This window comes from Mycetomoellerius zeteki, unplaced genomic scaffold, assembly GCF_001594055.1.
Source record: "Mycetomoellerius zeteki isolate Tzet28-1 unplaced genomic scaffold, Tzet1.0 scaffold192, whole genome shotgun sequence".
NCBI classification, from domain to species: domain Eukaryota; kingdom Metazoa; phylum Arthropoda; class Insecta; order Hymenoptera; family Formicidae; genus Mycetomoellerius; species Mycetomoellerius zeteki.
In genome coordinates this window covers 139,988-160,449 of record NW_017256875.1, presented here as the reverse complement: position 1 = coordinate 160,449, position 20,462 = coordinate 139,988, and the positions used below count along the sequence as shown (strand labels likewise).

The 20,462-nt window shown below is 35.5% G+C and overlaps 2 protein-coding genes across 5 annotated transcripts in view; one reads left to right on the top strand and one right to left on the bottom strand.

Annotated features, from left to right (window-relative positions):
* The window catches only part of LOC108722070 (uncharacterized), a 22,982-nt gene extending 12,522 nt beyond the window's left edge, over positions 1-10,460 (top strand). Inside the window, exons 2-6 of the mRNA XM_018446983.1 lie at positions 6,886-6,955; positions 7,609-8,316; positions 8,647-8,884; positions 8,969-9,059; positions 9,293-10,460. Coding sequence (XP_018302485.1) covers positions 6,904-6,955; positions 7,609-8,316; positions 8,647-8,884; positions 8,969-9,059; positions 9,293-9,403 — 1,200 coding nt within the window. The 5' untranslated portion in view covers positions 6,886-6,903 and the 3' untranslated portion in view covers positions 9,404-10,460. The remainder of the gene's footprint in view (positions 1-6,885; positions 6,956-7,608; positions 8,317-8,646; positions 8,885-8,968; positions 9,060-9,292) is intronic.
* Positions 10,461-13,782: 3,322 nt separating this feature from the next.
* The window catches only part of mlt (tubulin folding cofactor E like protein mlt), a 17,109-nt gene continuing 10,429 nt past the window's right edge, over positions 13,783-20,462 (bottom strand). For 2 of the 4 annotated variants that reach the window (XM_018446980.1, XM_018446981.1), the window contains exons 2-7: positions 17,303-17,913; positions 16,766-17,168; positions 15,328-15,497; positions 14,946-15,054; positions 14,594-14,698; positions 13,783-14,326 (exon numbers count right to left, since the gene is read on the bottom strand). In XM_018446980.1, coding sequence (XP_018302482.1) covers positions 14,174-14,326; positions 14,594-14,698; positions 14,946-15,054; positions 15,328-15,497; positions 16,766-17,168; positions 17,303-17,901 — 1,539 coding nt within the window. In that variant the 5' untranslated portion in view covers positions 17,902-17,913 and the 3' untranslated portion in view covers positions 13,783-14,173. Of the gene's footprint in view, positions 14,327-14,425; positions 14,544-14,593; positions 14,699-14,945; positions 15,055-15,327; positions 15,498-16,765; positions 17,169-17,302; positions 17,914-20,462 lie in introns of all 4 variants that reach the window. The other 2 variants (XM_018446982.1, XR_001936597.1) reach the window with 2 other exon arrangements.

Here is a 20,462-nt window from a genome sequence, read left to right as displayed (position 1 = left end):
TTTCGGGGAGGCCAAGTTCACAATTCCCAAACTTTGAAGGGCTATAACTTCTTTACCGTTCATTTTAGCACTTTGATTCCTATAGGACAATCGATAGAACTCTTTGGGGGGCAACCAGAACTCTAAAAAAAAACCGGATTTCTAAAAAAATTTTTTTCAAAAAATTATTTTGGGGAAAACAGTTTTTTTCAGATTTCGGCCATTCTTTTATGAGTTCTAATAGCCCCCCAAAGAATTCTAACGATTATGCTTAATGATCGATGCGCTTAAACCAATATCTAAAAAGTTCTAGAGCTTGAAAATTTCAGATTTCGAATTTTTCTAAGTCCACGCAGGTCAAAATTTTTTTCGGAAATCCGGCATTTTATTGAGAGTTCTAATAGCCCCCCCGAAAAGTTTTAACGATTATCCTATATATGAATGTCGGATTTCCGAAAAAAAATTTTGACCTGCGTGGACTTAGAAAAAGTCGAAATCTGAAACTTCAAAGCTCTAGAACTTTTTAGATATTGGTTTCAGCGGTCATTAAGCATAATCATTAGATCTCTTTGTGGGGCTATCAGAACTCATAACAGAATGGCCGAAATCTGAAAAAAAAATTTTTTTTCCTAAAAAAATTTTTTCGGAAATCCGGTTTTTTTTAGAGGTTCTGGTTGCCCCCCAAGAGTTCTATCGATTGTCTTATATGGATCAAAGTGCTAAAATGGACGGTAAAGAAGTTACAGCCCTTCAAAGTTCGGAATCGTGAACTTGGTCCCCCCGAAACTTCAAATGGTGTTTTCACCGTTTTAATCAACGGAACTCTTTCTAAAATTGGTGCAGAACTCTAGAACCCTTCGGGGGGGCAACCAGAATTCTGCTTATTTTTTCAAAATTTTGAAAATGAGGGGCCAGCTTCACAGAAGTCGATTATTCATAATCAATGTGCCGGATGTATAGCCTGTCCTTCATGATTTTAATATTTTTCTATGTTTTTTATATTTTTTCTATGCTTTGCAAATATATTATATTATGTTGCGAACGTTGAATGATATGCCACGTGTGGTATGTAACATAGTACGAATGTTCTTTATCGCTGCGCTAACAGAAAAAGGTCGCGATAAAACTTGTGCAGCGCAGTTGCAGTAAATGAGGTAAACGACGTTACACCAAACGACGTTAAAAACCAAAAGACTTTGGACATGGCATTACCCTGGCATTTTCAATGGTGAATTCTTAAAATTTCCGAAATACAGGTGAATGTTCGCAAATGTTTGATGAAACGGTAAATTGCGTTGGAGATATCTTCCTGCATAAATATGCCTTGCTTCACGTGAGTTACCATTCGCACAACCGTGAACAAAGTGACAAAGTCAAACTCAAAGTCACAAAATCAAAAATAGACTTCAGTTGTGATCTTTGAGCGTGTACGTTAATCTTTGAGAAGAAGGCTCGATGAATGTATCATGGCGCAAGGTGGACATTTTCAACAATTCATCTAATTATTTTATTTCATCAGAAGAACTGAAGCCTGTTTTTGTTTTTCTGTTTTTGACTAGTTTTTGACTAGTTCAAGCTGTATTTCTTTTAAATAAACAGATTATTACTATACGTTTAGATTTTTTTATTTCAGAAACTAAGTCGTTTAGGACACATGTTTATATGGACTTTTTTACTTGAAATAAACCAAAGAATCGCTCTGTTGAGTATGGTAACATACTTAACTAACACCCTGTGTGTGGGGGGGGGGGGATGAGCTAAGTACCGGCTTAAGCTGTTAATCTGCTCTGGCATAAGTTGGTCAGAAAATTGAAGTGATGGCCGGTTAGTTTATTACAGGAATTTAGTTAGCTGCTGAAATTGACCCTTTTGTGGATTGATGGCACAGATTATTCCATTAACAATGGCAGAAAAACCAAGACGAACATCCGACTAATCGGTTCACGGTCATTAGCTTCGCGGACTACGCTAATGCGCTCGATAATTCGCGTTCATTCGGGCACTTGACAGCACGAGGCTCAGCGGTAAATCGCGATTTACTTTAGTATGTCCTCGTTAGCCCCCACTTTGTCTCTCCACGAACATTATCCAGCGATAACTCAAATGCATCTCTCTCCACTTCGATGCTGAATATCTTCCTGGTTCTCGATCTATTATTGCAAGAAGCAATTATAATATTATCTAGTATAGTATTATATCTATATAAAATGTTATCTATTATATTTATAGCTATGGTATTATAATAATATATTTGTTTATTATTTTTGTAGATATATCTTGACAACAATATTTGATTACAATAATATCTTTATTTAACTCTATGCGTTAACAAAAGTTTGCAGGAATGTCTTGCGTAGAAGAATCTTTGATTTTTATTAAATATTAAACTATATTTTTAAAAATATTCAGATAAAAAGATCAGTTTAACAGCATAGTATAATAAGTTCAAGGCTATTTTATTATTCAATATTTGATTTTCATTGAAGTTTTTAAATTTTTTTAAACAAAACTTTTGATTGTAAGATCAGTTTTTCGTAAAATTTTAGAGAATAATTTTATTTTCAGCTTTTTTTCTTAAAAATACTAGTATTGAATGTTGCGATTCAAATATTAAATTCAATCCAGATTAATCTTCGAAAAAAATGAATTAAGTGCGAAGAAACAAGTTTCCACTCAGTGTTGCCGCATTGGTTTTTATCGCAGTCTTTCCGGAGATCATGCATATGATTAAGAAACGAATACACATTTCTACTTCACACTCCAATGATTGTATCTTGTCGCGCACTTCTCCCACTTTTTACCAAACGTTTTGCTGTCCAATCTGCAAATCGGTGGCAATGAATCCAAGTGTCAAAACTCTCCTACATCAAGTCTTATTACATTTAAGCAATTCGATTAATTATTAAGGATATAAAGCGTTATATTTTTTACTTTATGAAAACTTTATGAGACTGTAAAGTCAAGGTTTGTGCAAATTGCGGCAAAAAGGTGCGAAGGTCGCAGTTTAGTACGTTGATTGCCATGGCTACGTGACTCGAGTACTGTAGTTCGATGGCAAGATATCATTGATAATAAATTGCATTGCAGTATGACGTGTAAAATAAAAGAGATAAAGATCTACGGATACAGAAATAGAAAACTGCGAGTATGATAAAATATAATACATAGCCTTGGATAAAATGACGCAATAGAAAGATTAGAAATTTCACAAGAATCACGCTATTAAGTTACGTATTAAACCGTTGTCCCTGGTTCGGAGAACTTCATATGTATATGACGGTCGTTGAACTCCGGTTGCACGTTAGTGCGCGAATCGGGAAACGGCCAATTTTTTTACGAGCTTTCACGAAGACTATGTAAAGCAGCACGCGATAGAAACGAATTGAAAGAAACGCTTCCTTGATTCGCTGTTCGGTGTGTACTTTTAGTTTTGTATTTTAAAAATTATTTTTCGATACTGAAGTCCCCTTTGTTATTAAGTTTTTCTTCACGAAATACTGGAACACCAAAATATTGGATCGGAACAAAAGTTCGTAGTGATATTTCAGTTGTATTATGTTTACATATTTTTATTAAAAATTTTGCTTTTGGTCATATTTTTGCTTTCTTTAATTGCCCATTTAAAGTGTAAGGCTTCCATTAATTCTGAATTTTTTTTTCAATGTTAGAGACGTTTGTACGCAATCTATCAATGGTAATAATAACAGTTAACAGTAGGATTATTAGCGCGTTTATACTTAGGCACATTGCGCATCCTTCCGGTCTGAAAACGAAGTGGGGCGAGGCTCTCAGCATGCGGAAGTGGAATTACGCAACGCGCGAAATGCAGTGCGTTTTTTTTCTTGCGCTTCGGCGCAATTTCATACTTTGCAGCGCAACCGGGATCGTGTTCGCGAAGTGCACTATGTTCTAATTGTTTCGTACGGTACGTATTATCATCGACGCATTAGCGTCGATCCAGAGGAGCACTTATTTGTTATCCTTTTGATCTTAAAAAGAAATAGATATAACGCAACTGTAATCCTATTTAATCGAATTTGTTGTTAATTCGCATGATATTCATAAACCAGCATTTATCGCGGCAAAAGAGGATCTTATTTACGAAAACCAATGGTTTGTAACAAACGTTATCGCTGCAGCTCCGCGTATATACAATATATATAGTACGCGATTATCGCCGTTTCTAGAATAAACCGCAATTTCGCGGAAACAAGCGTGAGAAATGTCGTCCATGTGCTAAAAATGATTCCAATGCGGACATTCAAGTCATGTAGCGTACGTAGCGAATGTTAAATATCGGCAAACATCAAGTATTTTTAAAAGGATATATGTATTTAAATAATTTCAGACTCTTAACCCTTCAGTGCCACTTTATACGTTTGTCACGTACTTACGACACTGGATATTGCGAAAAATATCACATAAAAATTGAAAATATTGAAAATATGAAAATATTATAAACAAATATTTTTTTCAAACAAAACGCCATTATAAGAAATGTAACAGTACATATAACAGTAAATATTTTATAACTGCATTGAGAAATATAACAGTAACAAACAAATATATGTATCTTTATTATTAAAAAAGTTATAATGTAGCGAAATAAAAGAAACTTTGGATATGTCACACGAGGAATGATACCGAAGGTTTAAGAGTGCCTATCGAATTGGGAAATACCCGAAAATTTCTAGCTGCGTCCCTGCTCGTCCTTTCGCATGTCAGCCCCCTGCTCCCACATGACGTTTCCGGTTCCTGAATGAAATCACATCGATGTGGAGGGTGCGGAGTTGTCAAAGAGATGGACCTTTTGTCGCTCGGAAAAGAGGAGCGGCTCGTTCGCGACGTACCTTTTGTTCCAGCATCTTTATTAAGTTCGGATTACCGGTGAGAAAATCACGCGCGACGTCCTCCGCGTGCTTCTTTCTTCCAGACTTCAATTCACTACCGAGCTGTATATTCATGCAAAGATGTGACCGGTTACAACTGGGGGAGCATGACTAACTGTACACCGACGAATGTCTTACTCTCCGTGCTCCTTGATTCCGTAATTACTTTGTCCGAGAAAACAAGAGAAAACTGTCCGTTCGCACAGCCTGTGAAGGACAGGATAATGTTTAGAGTCTGCTTAAAAATTTTTATCAAGATTCTTAGACATGAAAATCAGTTGCAACTCTATTTATTTATATGATTTTTATTTGTTATATTTGCAATATTTATAAGGAATTAATATTTCACATTTTAATCTAAATTTATATTAATTTATTAATTTAGAGAAAGAATGACTAAAACGTCGAGAATATATTAAAAGATTTATATATCGGTATATAAATATAATGGATACCGATGCGTTATCTTCAATTTATTTTAAATGAAATTTTGATCTATATTTCGATGAAGTTTTTATTTTGAATTGTAATTTATACGCAGTTTCATGTGAAATCTTTTCCTTTAGTGATAAAATTAAAAAATATTGTCGTTCGATCTTTAAGTCTCGATATCCTATTCATGTCACGTCGTAAGTTGCAACTGGTTGTGATCAACAGAGCATGACCGTCGCACTATATCCTCCTGTTTAACGATCGCATCTTTCTGCTACATTTTGTGCGCACGAAACTTCGTAAATCGGTGCATAAATGAACACATTACGAATGTTTTACTGTATTAATTTAATTACTGCAGTTCAATATTTTTCTATATAAATAAATTAATTAAATACACACTAACTATCTTATTCGCAATATTTATTTTCATAAAAACAAATTTTCAAATATTATCTATAAAGATTTTGTTAAATCATAGAATTTTATAATACTAGCTTTTGAAGTGTAACGATTCATGTTTATATTTATTCTCAAAAGATTTGTCGTATACACATATCCTAATGTATATTTTATCCTAATGTATAGATCAATATATGTATATACATATATATTGATCTATACATTAGGATAAAATATTATATAGGTCAGTATTAATAGTCTATTTTTCAATCACAGAGCTATATTGACATCTTAAGATATCATTAGCATTTTAAGACTTGAAATAAAAACTAATTATGAATGCCGACTATAGGAATATTTTTATTAAGATTTTGATTTTAAATCTGTATATATGTATTTTACGCTACATTTACCATGACTTATCATTTTCCGTGCAATCGCAAATGCGTTCGAATTTATCAAACGGACCAGACGAAGGCTCTCTTTTAACACATATACGAAAGGTAGCTGTGGGCACTTAAGATTGCGTATCGTAACGTGAGCATCTGCGTTCAACCGGTCAGCCAGCGGCATTGGCCCATCATAATTTCAATCTTGCATCTTGCGTTATTCAGCATGAAAATTACCATGCCAGTGCGCACTCGAAAATTCGACAAGTGGTATATAGCCACGAAGTCGATTCCAAGCAGGTATTTTGAATCGATTTAGAATTATGGAACTTTTTATTTTTTTCGAAATTTTGATGAACGGCAGACACCTGTTCGGATTGTATAATGCAAAATGTAAAAAAATCTGGATTTGTATCTCTAAACTCGAAATGAGTTGCGTGTACGACATATAACCGCTTATTAAAGGTACTTTATAATTCCTTTTACTCATTGTCAGTTATCTCGACATTCGCCGTATACTTGGAAGCTGGAACCGCCGGTCTTGGTTTTAAAATTCTTCAATGACTCATAGATTTCACGATTAAGCAACACGATTGGTCGAGGATTACTCACCGGTTTTTAACATTACCTTCTCTCAGAAGCGACGAGGCGGCCAAGTCGATTGTTCGTTTGTTCGGGTTTAGAAAATCATTAGAATCAGAACGATGTTTGGTATATTTGAATTGCTTGCACGATTCCTCACGTTTGTCGGTACATAGACGTGCTGGTACATATAGGTGCCTTCGTATTTGCAGATACATCCAGATGACGCGATGACGCTACATTGGTGGATGCACTGGTTCTGGGTTACCGCGCAATTTCTTGGTGAGTCATCATTAAATTATTTTTTTTTTTTTGTTAAATAATATCTTTACACAGTAAGATTTTTCCAACTCATCGCAATAATCATCTTAACAATCTTTAACTATCTTTTATTTTATTAACTATTTTCCGTTAACTTTGTTAAGATCAATAAAAAGATTCGTGCAACTTCTTAAAGTCTTCTGCTTTAATTAGGTCACTTTATCCAGATCACATTGTAAAAAGTTATCGATCTTTTTTACTAGGTACTTTGCTTATTTATCGTTCAAATAATTTAGAAATGTAGTCCCAATATTTTGTTACGATTAGATATAATACAATTTTTTTCATTGTAATTTATATAATATTATATGTATAATACATGTTTAAGTCACAGTTATAGTCATAATTTAATAAATTTAATGTAAATTTAATTACTTAAGAAACTTAGTATTATGAATTAAAAAAGAGAGACTTAATATAAGAAATTAAAAAACATAAGGATGCTAATTAAATTCTAATTAAAGAAAAATTAGCTTATACGAAGCTTTTACGTTTAATTTTTTATGTACAGTGTTATTTAGATTCTCAATTGAAACTCGCAAGAGGCATTACACGATTTAATGATTGTGTAATTCATCTTCATTCAATGATCATACTCCATTTTTCTTTTTTAGTGATTTTTGGGAGTCCTTTGCCATCAACCACATCGGATCCCGTCAACCAGTCTCAATCATCTCCAAGGGTGACGTCTTCGGCGATCGAGGTCGAAGACATCTATCGCACATCGAAATCAACCAGGCCGACTTTTCGAATCGCTAAGGCTATTGGTCTTTATCCACAGACGAATACAGCCGTGGTGCCTGACAGGCAGCAATCCGTCACTACTATCGCCTCGTTGCTATTAGAACGTGGAGGTACTGTTTCTGGAACGAGCGTCCACGAGACAGTCGAGCTAAGTTTCCGCAGTAATATCTCCAACGTCGAGCCGCTTGGCACGACGATACCGCAGCGCGTCGCGGAGAACGTCGAGAGAATCAGGAATTCGACGAAGAAGGACAGCAAGATCATGTGGATCTTGACAACTAACAAATCGTCAGGTAGACCGAAGTACGATCAGGAGGAGAGAAATCAATCTAGCGTTGCCAGAAACGTTAGTTTCGAGGAAGTCGAAGATCTCACCGTGCTACCTCTTCAAGAAGAAATGTCGAAAGTTGACCTGACATTAAACAGAACAAGGTCTTCCTTCGTAACGTCCTTGTCCTCAACCGGGACTGCTGGTAATGCTGCAATCAGGACGTTTAATCAATCCGAGGACGAGGTCGAAATCGACGAAGAGGTGGCTCAGACGCAGCATTTCGCTACAGCGGCGTCTATCCTTGGAGGTAAACTTCAGAGGGAAATGTGTTACTGCGAATATAAATGAAAATGATCTCGACATTAATGGCCACAATGTTATCTTGCGCGAGATAAAAGAATCGCATTATATTTTAATTAAATTATTTTCACAATGTCGACATTGACCTCCTTTTTCATATACGCTTACTAATTGTATTTTGGTCTCTGATTAAATTTAACATTTTGGTAAACAATAGAAGTAAAATAGATGTAAAAAGTTTCAGAATTAACTTGGTTAAGATTAAGATTTAGCGAGAAGAGAAAGAGAGTTGAGTACTTTAAATTCTTTACAATGATCGCATGAAACAAATGTGCAGTTGGCGAGTCCACTCGTCTGAGCAGAGCGAGAAACACTTTCATCACGCAGCACTTCCAGAGGGATCAAGTGCAAGGAGACAATCAGCCCTCTGATTATAATGACACTGGTAATATCAGCGAAAGTACTGAGCAAGGTTCGACGACATCTGCTGCGGGTATAGCTGCTATTACAGGTAGCTGTTTAGCGACTGTGGCCCTGCTCAGCACAATGGGTAGTCTCGGATTCATTATATACAGGTAATGTGTCGTGAAGTCGTAATGTTTATTAATTACATTTGCGTCTGCGTTCACTAATGCATTTGTTCATTAACTCCTTTTCAGGCGCAAATACTTGAACCCTCCGCAAACATTAAACAGTGATAAATGCAGTAATCCCGATAGCTCCGGTTACATCGATGATTCCACTATTCGCGTTAGTATTATTACATTCATAAATATTTAATGTGTATCCAATGGGATTTATTAAATTAATCATTCAAATAAATCTTTAATATATATATTTAAAGAGCACTTTTATTTTATTTTATTTATTATATTTTCAATATATTAACATTTTTCTTACAAGACATCAGTTAAAAGATAAAAATGGTAATAAAATTTTGATCTGTTAAAAATATTATATAAAAGTACTTGTTTTACTTGCAGGATAACTCAGAGGAAATGTACAGTTTGGATAATGACTCGTTCCTAAATTCGCTAGAGGCAATGACAATACAGAATTATTGGACTGACAGTGTAAAGCATACGAAGCTATGACAAAAGAAGATAACCCATCCCGGAAAGAGAATCGAGACATTTAGTATTTCCGACGGTGAAGCACATGAGCAAGTTTCTCTGCTTGAGCAATAGTACTTACACGTCCGAGACAACCGTATTCTACTAATTATCGTGCAGCAAGTTTTGTTGCTCGATGTATATCTGGAGGCAGTGAGAACATGCAGCGCTTGAGAGTCATTAATCAGTTTTTATGGGCTGCATCGAATGTTAGTTACCTCGGACGTTATTACTCTGTAGGAGTTACGTAAAAAATTATAGATCAAAATTGCGAATCGGCACGTATCTGTCATTTCGCGACGTGTTGATTTATGTCACTTCCATCGTTCCTATATTTTTCTACGACGCATGCGACTGGTAAAGTCGCACTTAGGCGGGAAGTGGCGGAATTATCCTTAAATATTTCTAGTAATGATATAGTGCAATAAAAATGAAAATTGATGTACTTTATTATTAAATTAATATAATAACATTATTCTAGAAAAGTAAGAGTACAAATAAGGCTATATTAGTTCATAGCTAGAGCATTTACTAAACTAAAAGAAGAATTAATTTAATATGGATATTGAAGTAAAATATCCCTAGTATTTATAGTACAATGCTTCCAATAATGCGAATTGGAACTCGTACGTACAATATTGTACTTACTAATGGTTTTTAATCTTGGATTTGAATGCCGGTGTCTTCTACAATTTCACTTTAAAATTACATTACAATTGTGGTGATTAGCTTTGGCCATATTGACAGTCGCTTAATCAGATAGTTTAAATATTTTCGAAGATCAGATTTACGGAAGATCGGACCAAATCGTACGTAGATCTAGCTTTACGCCTTTACGACATATCCAGCAAAAATATTGATTCACGTTTTCCATTATGAGAAATCTAGCTTGTACCTATGTACATACATACTATTGTAACGTTTTATGTATAGATGTGCAAATATTGCAAATCTGCCGTCGCGTCAAGTGAGACGTGATTAATTTTAAGTAGCGTTAGCATTTACCTAAATATATTTCTATACATTCGAAATGGGGGGGGAGGAAAAAGACAGAGAATCCATTGTGATAGATCGTAGCGTTTAATATGTGTAAAATTATCTTTGGCTCGTTTATGGTAACGGTTGTGAATAAACACGTTCATGTATTATACACATTCCCGCCGTCCCTTCCTTTATCCGTAATCTTTATTCTTAATACAATAATCCGATTGTTTCGATTTGAATTGACAATTGGATAGATGCCCAAATTTTTACGACTTTTAGATTTACAACGGTTATTTTATAATAGAGCGTGTAATATATTATATATATATACATATATATGCATAATCTTTGTTCCAAAAATTTATTTAAATAAAAGCACTAAACCTAATAAATTAAAAGTTCTGGATTTATAATTGTAAATATCTTTGATCCAATCGTTGTCCTTCGTGGAAATATTTTAATAACAGTAATCACAAAAGTGTATTTTAAAAAAGTAGAGATAAAAATTGAAGAATAGTTTATAATGTTTATATCATATAAATGATTTATTTCGTTAGTACGTACATTTGCGCCAGCACAAAAAAAATCGTGTTTTATAAAATGAAAGTAATGCAGAGTTTCTTTTCCGAGACTAGACACATGCGTCGTAGGATCCCATTACCAGTTCGTCCTTGTCCTCCTTCACAATTGATTTTAATTTTCTGTTGTTTACTAAACGACTTGCACTCTCCATGCTGCGAAGGCAGGACGTGACAGTGGCATTGGAATCCTACAGCCAACATTTTTCCGACTATCGCGGTGCTCCTTCGATCTCCAGGAAACGTCCGACCGAGTTTCTTCAGTAGCAATACTATTTTGCAGTAAAAATCAACTGATCCAATATCGCAATAAAAACAGCGCTCTAGTTTGTATATATCCTTTGTTATAAAATGCTCATCAAAATAGCTGCTTTTTATAATAATTAATATAACCAGAATATTATTAACGCTGTACAATGATAATAAAATTTTATTATGAATCTTGGTCAACTGGAGTTTTAGCTGCTCCAAAAATTCGGTCTACGCTTCTTATTACTGTATCGAGAGCCTTGTCGTCCCGAATTATGTTTTATCATATTCACAGGGCAGTGTTAGAAATATCCGAGTTACGCTAATACGTAAAAGGCAGGCACTAAGTGACTCCGCAAGCTTCGTTGCTTGTGAGCAAAGAAATCGAAACTTGATGTACACCGCGTTTTCTTTCTCCGACGTTCGGCCGAAAAGTTCCCTCGGCACGGCGGTGATACTGGCGGATTCAAAGACAAAGCGATGCAACGCAACATTCTACTTATTGTTAGCTTCTTTTCGCGAGTTCGTTCGTGTCTTAAATCGGGGTAAGTTGTAAATGCAACGAGACATGCTTGTAGTATTCAGGAAGAGAAGAAAATATATACTTTCGAGATTTTCGAAATGATTATAAGTCTGTAAATTATACGCGTGTATCATAAATCGCAATCGATGTTGCCTCTGTTATCACATTTGAGATTTATATCAGCTTTATCACTGTCGTCAATGTGATTTCCATTCATCCACTTTGATGAAACGATTACGATAATATGCAATCTAACAAACGAATATAACTGCTATATAATATAGATGTAAAACATGTATATTTACGTATATATTATACACCAGCTATATTTGTGTTTGCTGGGAATTTACTCACTCTGTCATATACGCCTCAATATCTTAGCTGAAAAAAAATATACATATATATAAATATAAAGTACCGCTTGAAGATATGGAACTTGTCGAAATAAAGATGTTGTACTTGTGGTTTGTTAAGTACATACTAAAAATAGATGATAATAACATAACGTCAATCGCACACGATTCTTATATGGTTTCACAAATTTTCTCTCGCGTTTCACATTTCGTTACAATTCACGAGCTGGTGACACGAGTGCGTTTCAATCTCGCGCAAAGTTTACAGAAGAGTTTGCTTGTAAGTATATATCATCTTCGAAAAATACAGAGATCATTTGTCGCGATGACAACGTAAGTGGATGACGCTTTCGCGAACCAGCGATATAAATATATCCCATTGCTTTTAAATACTCGGAAATTTCGCGCAAGGTCTCCCCTTGCCTTTTATAAACGCGTCTTGCGAAAGAGTCGTATACACAAACGCGAACGCGATGGAAACGTGGCTGCAACTGCGTTACACGTTTTTATCATTGGTGTTTAAACGAGAAGCAACAAAACGCGTTGTCTTATGAACGAGTAGATTTTATACTTTCTTTGAGGATAACTGCCCGCGATCTCTACAAAAATATTTCGTTCTCTTCGTTACAACAGCCTCAATGGCGCGTCTTGTCAGTTGTCGTTGGCGTCGACCTAAGTTGAATCGAATAATCTTCTATTATGTTCCTATTAGTTTCTTTTGCGTCGAACAAACGGGGTAAATCTCTTCTGCTCACATCGCAGCTACATCGAATTTGGCTGGAAATTGAAATTCGCTATGTACAATCCTGCTTTCCCATTACGCTTTTCGTCTCCTAAGACAGACGAGACTTACTATGTTAAAGAAAATGACAGCTAACTACTCATCTAAAGCTCGTATACGTTTGTACACTGGATACAATAATTATTCTCTATGCACCAGGCTCGTTAGTAACGGTTTAAGTTTATACGTCGAGGTCTAGATGACTTTGCGAAGAAATAATTAATAATCGCATCGGACAATCATGTGCTGCGATCAAAAATTGCATTGACAGTTGTAATTCGATTTTCAGAAATTGTCTAGACACACCGTTTAGAAAACACATGATAGGATGAACACCGTTTGTGGCCACTGCACCCATTTTGGCCACCTTCGCTATTTATTAGGTTCTTTTAATTTTGGTTGGCTCTAGTACGCAGCAATCACGACACGTGTGTGTCGCAATTATTTTTCTTGTTTAATAATGTGACAAGTAATCTCACATTTCCTCTTTCATATTATAAAAAAATTATTTTCTACGGAATACACTCAAGACACAGTTATCTTGTCAAAAACGATAAGAATCCCCGAACGCGGTAAGTAGAATAATTTATCAATAACCACATATGACACAAGTATAGCAGACAATATTAGTAGCCATCAATTAATTAGTAGTCAGCCTCATAATGATAGGAAATATATAAGTGGCCAAAAATGGTGTAAAATGGAAATTTTTTTAACACTATTTAACTTTTTCATTATACATTCGCTTTTTTCCTTAAAACTTTTTTGAATATTAAAAATTAAAACAATATATTTAAGTAAACAGCATCTCCTTTTTATGTATTATTTAAAAAAAAATTTCTTAAAGTTATATAGAAATGCTTAAGGTGGTCATAGACAGTGCATTCATCCTATTCTTAGATAATTTCGCCTGTGACAGATTACCAAGTTTTCGCCAATTCACGATTTCTAATCGTCTGTCCACCATTATTTCTGAAATATTTGCAGTTTAAGATAACATCAAACATCCGTAAATCCCTAATTCTATATATTTAGACTTCCACGTAGGGAAACATTCGCCTTCGAATCTATTTATTCTCCTTGGATTGCAAAAGTTATCGATTTTCAGATCCGCAGTTATTAACAAACGCGATCATGAAAACCGTACACGGTGCCTCTCTGTCGATCTGTAACAGTATTACGATTATCAACGAGAGTATTGCATCGTGAGGCTATAAGTGGAGATCAAAACCCGAGGAATTATCGGATTTCTTCAATACCGCGCGATTCACTCATCGTTCTTCTTCAGGAACGAATGGAAGAAGTGGTTGAAGACGTTGACGCGAATCGATTCAGTTTGCTGTCAATAATGATCTCATCGCCGTTCCTAATGTTGTATCGATATAGCTGCTTGTTTGGATAGAGCATTTCCTCCGGTCCATATTGCGCCTTCATTTCCTAAAATTATTAAATCGTTTCAATTTCTTTAGCATTGATACTGCAATACGCGATATCTAATTTTATTGTAGGTAAATGATTAAGAATTGGCATTTATACCTTATATTGTACTTCGGATAATGGCTACATATGCAGGTCAGGATAAGGATCGTTTGGAAGGTAATGCAATTCATATCGCAACTTCGGGTTTTTTAAAGGATCGAGCGTGCCAAACATTCTGCAAACAATATTAAAGTCGTTCAGTTAATATAGAACAGAATAACTCACTTGGTCAACGTAGAAAAGCCTCATTCTGTTGGCAGGAATTTTCACCATACTTTCCAACTTAGTTTTTAATTCGAAAACTGTTCTATATACATCAACCGATCGTACCTAAAAGCATGAATTGTTTGTGACTGTTATTTCCATCAAATATAGTTCCACATATAGTTCCAAAAAATATAGTTCAGAAAGTTCTATATATTACGAATATATATTTGTAGAAGTAAATACTTTTACAGACTTGATTATTTTTCAAGTTGCGTGTTCGAGAAAAATTATAGAACTAGTGAAAGTTTATCTTTACGCTCGATACACCTGTCTAAAGTGATGATATCCGATATGATATGAAATTAAATACCTCGACGAGATCTCCGTAAGTGAACGTGACCTTGACCCTTTTCTCCGGTGTTAAATCTACGTTCACCAAGGGGTCCAATTTTCCGTGAATAGCCACGAGCTCGGAATACCTGAAAATCACAGAAGAGGGTCAAGTTGGGTTCCTCCGGGCGGCAAAGGACCGAGAGTGGCCATGAAACGAGAATAATCCAATAGACTCTGGCGAAGCTGGAATCGCCTGAATAAGGCTTTTTCGCGAGGAAATTGGAATTTATGTTAAAAGCGCATTAAAGCAACTTGCGGCGCCTTTGAAAAAGTATTCGAGATTAATTCTACGCAAGTCTTAATTATTATCAAAGGAAAAAAAACGATTAAGATTGAACTTGGCGAGCGTCGAGACTTACCTTTCGGGCCGATCAGCTTCCGGTTTGTCCATGTAATAACGTATGAAGGCCCTCTCGGCGTCCTCGCGCTCCTGAGACGATATCACGCCGCCGCCGTTCAAAGTCTCGACGTTTGGCAGTCGGGCTATTAGTAGCTGCCGCCTCTCGTGTTCTGTATATTCTCGAGGACTCTGGGAAATGTTAAACGAATATAAAACAGTGGCCAAACGCTCGCAATATCTAGTATAGATGGATAACTACGCAAATATTATGAGGATTGATCAAGTTAAAAAGTTAAATTAGATTGTATAATAAAAGATATACAAATTTAATTAATTAAAACAAAAAACTGCAGATTATAAACATTAATAAGTTAAAGAATAGGAAATATATTCTGCGATAAACGGTTTTTCATTGAATTGGTTTTTCATTGAATCGAAGGCTACCATGTTACGCACTCGCACTTTTAATTAGCACGATGACTTTGATTTATCTAATTCCATTTCTCGCACATAAAATAAAGCTTTACATGTAACAAGTTCTAATATCTGCTATTGCGCTGTAACTACTTTCTGTTAATTTTTATTTTTTTTACTTTGTATTTAAAAAAAGTGACACAAAGATTTAATCCACTCTAACAATAAGTATATATACAAACAGCGATTTCTTTATTTCACGGATCGTCCATTAATATCAGGTTTTCTTAACATGACCGTGTTTGAAAGTGTAATATAGGGGATGCTTGCAGAGTGTATTGATTTCAAGTTCCAAGAACTTGTTTTTGGAACCCATATTGCATTAATCTATCAGCCTGTTTGACCACGTGCCAAGATTCAATTGCTGCATATATCTACACGAAAAGATCTTTTACTAGGACGCGCTATTTCTCATGTAACCGCTAACGGCTGTTGTGGTTTTGATGTGGAGAATTAAACACGTGTCTCTAATTCGTCTATCGTCAAGTGTGTTCAGACTTCATTCTTTGATGTACTTTGAAAATGAAAATAGCCATTGATTTCAGAACGATATACTCGTGTTATATTTTGTCTATTTTAATCTTTCATGGGTTAAATTGATTTTACGTCGTTGTAATCAATATTATTCCCAAGCAACAAGAACTATCTATAATTATTTTATAACTATTTTTTATTGGCTCCTGTTTTATCTTCCAAAATTTCTCTTTTACTTTGTATTTAAAAAAAGGGGTACAAAGATTTAAGTACCTACTTTAAATAACATTTTTATTTAATATCTATAAATTTGTAAGCAACATCTAAGTAATAATTTTAATATACATTTTAATATACATTTTAAAAAAGTAAGAATATTATTTATATTAAATATGATTGCACTTGTTAGTTTTCTTTAATTAAGTCACACGTAAAAGAATTCAAATATTTCTTAACGTAATGCAAGACTTTCTAATTTTCAATCATCGAAGAGGTCGAAGACCACTCACCTCGAAAAGCGGGCAGCCTTGGATTCTGAGCGACTTCAACACGGGAAACCTGGCTAGCCTTTCGACTTCGTCCCAAGTGGATAGTAGAGTACCGTTCAGATTCAGGAACCTCAGCATTCTGAAGGGATTGTGAGGCGACTCGATGGTCATTCCATTGGATTCCGACTTTGATTCGGATCTATCGTAATTCACCTTGTTTTCAAATATCCTATTTCCCTTATCATCTGTCGACGAAGTGTGTTCATCTGTATCTAAGTGATTCATGTTTTCGCTATCCTGACCAAGTCCTTCTTCCTTTGCTCGACGACCATCCTCGCCTGGCAAATTCTGATTTTCCTCCAAACCGAGTGATCTAATTGGACACTCGGCGAGAACAAGGCTCTTCAGGTTCGGAAATAGGTACCTGAAGAAGTATACGACACCAAATCTTTCAGAATAAGTACTTATATATTACGACTCAGAAATTTTATAATATTTTATAACTAAAGAAACTGATTGATTTTTCAATTAGTGGCATTAAAATCACGTGAGACCTACCCCAATTTCGAGATCTCGTTCCAAACTTCCACCGGATTGCCAGTAAAGTGTAATTTTTTCAGCGCCGGATTTACGTTCTCCGGCTTTTGATAATCCAAGTCCACCGTTTTATATTCGTTCAAAGACAAATGGAGTTCTTCCAGATTGCGCAGGAGTCGTATCAGTCCCTGCACCGTCGACCAGGACACCCTGGTACCGTTCAGTACGAGGTTTCTCAGAAGATCGTAATTACCATGTTTGATCTCCAGTACCTCTGCGAGGCAGTTGAAGCTCAAGTTTACAAATTTGATTTTGGGCATGTGCTGCAGGATGCCGAATACTTCCGTCCATTGCGACAACTTGTTCTGTGCCAAATCAAGCTCCTCGACGTTCTTGCACTTGTTGCGAAGTTTCTCGGCGTCATTACCTGCCGATTCAATGTCGCAGTCCTGGAGCACCAGTAACGCCGGCACTGTATGTCGTGGAGACTTCTTAGGGATGAAGATGCTCACCGACAGGGCGGCTTTGGGCGAACCAGACTCCGCCTCATCATCCGTTAATGAGCAATCCGTCGTTGAACTGCCGTATTTTAGCTCCAGCGCTTCCAACAACGACGGCATTTTTACAGCATTCTAGAACATCATGAAAAGCTTAAGGACTTGATTTCTCTATCAAATATGTATCTACATAATTACAATTTGTACTACTTTGAAACTTTTAAATTCTTGACGTTCAAGTATTATTTTCGTAACTATCGAATCATTTATTATTACTGAGTAATTTTATGAAGATCGCTGTAGCAATCTTGCTACATCAAATATCCATTTAGTTTTTATTTTTCTTCAATAAAACAATGGCAGAAATTATTAATACCTACATTTTGATTATATATTAATATATATATTAATTACGATAGAACAAATATTTATTGCGTTCAATAAATCGCAGATATATTATTTTCTGATAACTTTTGAAAAGGATCCAGGCGGTCCATTTTAAAGAAAAAAGATATGAGATTATATAGAGACCTCGAATTATTTGAAAATAAATGCTGTTTCTTAGGATGACCATGACAATACAAATATGCAAGTAAATGTGCACACTGTCGGTCAAATAACACAAAGCAGCGCCGCTAACCGCGGGAATATAAAAGGAAGGAAAAGGGATAAGGAAAAATCTCTGGAGCCGGTCATCCTCGAGACATGTAGAATCTGGTCTCGCCATATCCGCTAAGGTCACGCCATTGTCTTTTTGCGCAGCGGCCAAGAACCAGTACCGAGCAGAGAACCAGTTCTCTAGCAGTCAACAGAACGATTCTTCGTGGTCGCGTCTCAACTCGCCCACGCGTATCAGCATCCAGAGACAACTTGAGACAATCCTAAACCTGTCTTATCGGCAAACCTATGCTAAGAAAAATCACCCGTGACGAAAAGTTAACGATTATTGTTGCAGCTGCACAAGTGTACAAAGAGAAAGAGATATTTTGATTCTCTAAAAGTTGAGTTTGACTCGAATAGAACGATCTCATCGAGCACATAGTTAAAATCCTCTTGAGGATCTTAAATCTGTCTTGGAACCCTTTTAGAAATCGGAATATAACGTTATATAGCAATGAATAAACTTTCTTTCCAAAGAGGTACTCCAACGTATAACAATTCTGAAACTAATTCTACGTCATTGTCATTAAATGATCTTCCTATAGAGCTCTCTTTAGTATCTCTAGAGTACTTTGAATCTCGTAATTCTATCTGAAACGTATATGCGCGTGTTTAATGAATATCGCGTCATAAAAAAGCTTTTCGACGACTTTCCACATATTGCGATTTCTCAAGCGGCAATGATACGTGTTGCGGCAACAACATAGTTTGGACGAGCTTTCCGATCTATTATGGTTATTAATACGTAGTCGGATTGCTACGTCTTCACAATCGGTGATAAACGTCTTTCTACGCGTGCTATATACGGCGACTCGGTCATTCGATGCGTCCTCACTATGCATGGACGACCGCCATTCAACCACGTGTCGCAACGCCGTGAATACCTTATTCTAATGTGCACGATCAAAGATATTCCCGTTATTAGCAGGAGATCGAGAAGACTTTTGCATTTCTATTCGTGAAAGTATAATGAGCGAATAGAGTGTCTGACATGATTTAGAGATATTCAAATCAGTGTTGAGTTGTCTGTCGAGGAACAAGATGTTTTCTATTATATATCACATCATTTACATATGCGATATCTCTGCCACAAAACCCTGAAATTGATAAAATACAATCGTGACCGCGTAATAAATCAGCGACTCGTGAGAGTCGAGAATTCGCTCGCAAAACGGAAAACTGTTACGTTAGTTCAGCTAGAGAGTCATGTAACACGTAAAGAATCATTTTCATTTATTTGTTAGACGCATGCCAAATTGCGAATGCGTTTACATAAGAAAAACATTACGATACATCACGATACATTTCGAAGCGTTCTACTAATTTACGTTGTATTTCGTATCGGTAAACCGTTGTGGCAAACAATTCCCACACAATCAATGCAAATTCTATGACCTATATAAATATTCATCGTTGTAAATGAACGATGTAACATGTACAAGTTATTCTTTCTTCTATTTTTTTCCGAAAAGTTTTATTTTCAAATTTAAATTTCATAGGACCGACGTGTGAACTCACTAATAATATGAAATAAAGGCCTAATGCCAGTCGAAGTTAGATCTTAATTACTTTTGAAATAATTCACATTTGAATTATTTCAAAAGCAATTAAGATTTAGCTTCGACCGGCATTAGGCCTTTATTTCATATTATTAGTTTTATTTTCAGTTTGAATTCGAGTCACTTATAATTGGTCCAAGGAAAAGAAATAGTTTGTATGAAAATAAAATCGTATACATTTAAAAAGAAAGGAGAAGCAATACAAGAGTCTTTTTTGAAATAATACAGAATCTACACGGAGAGAATTTTTTCTTAGAGTTTAGACCTAAAAATATGATAGTCGTGGGACAACATTGTATTTCGAAGAATTTTAATTTAAATTCTCTCATTCATTAATAAAACTACAATAAAGTATAAAATAAGTTTGATTAATTTTACTAAAGTGCATGGTAAAAATCTTTAAAATATTATATTGTACCACAACTCTCTCTCTCTCTCTCTCTCTCTCTCTCTCTCTCTCTCTCT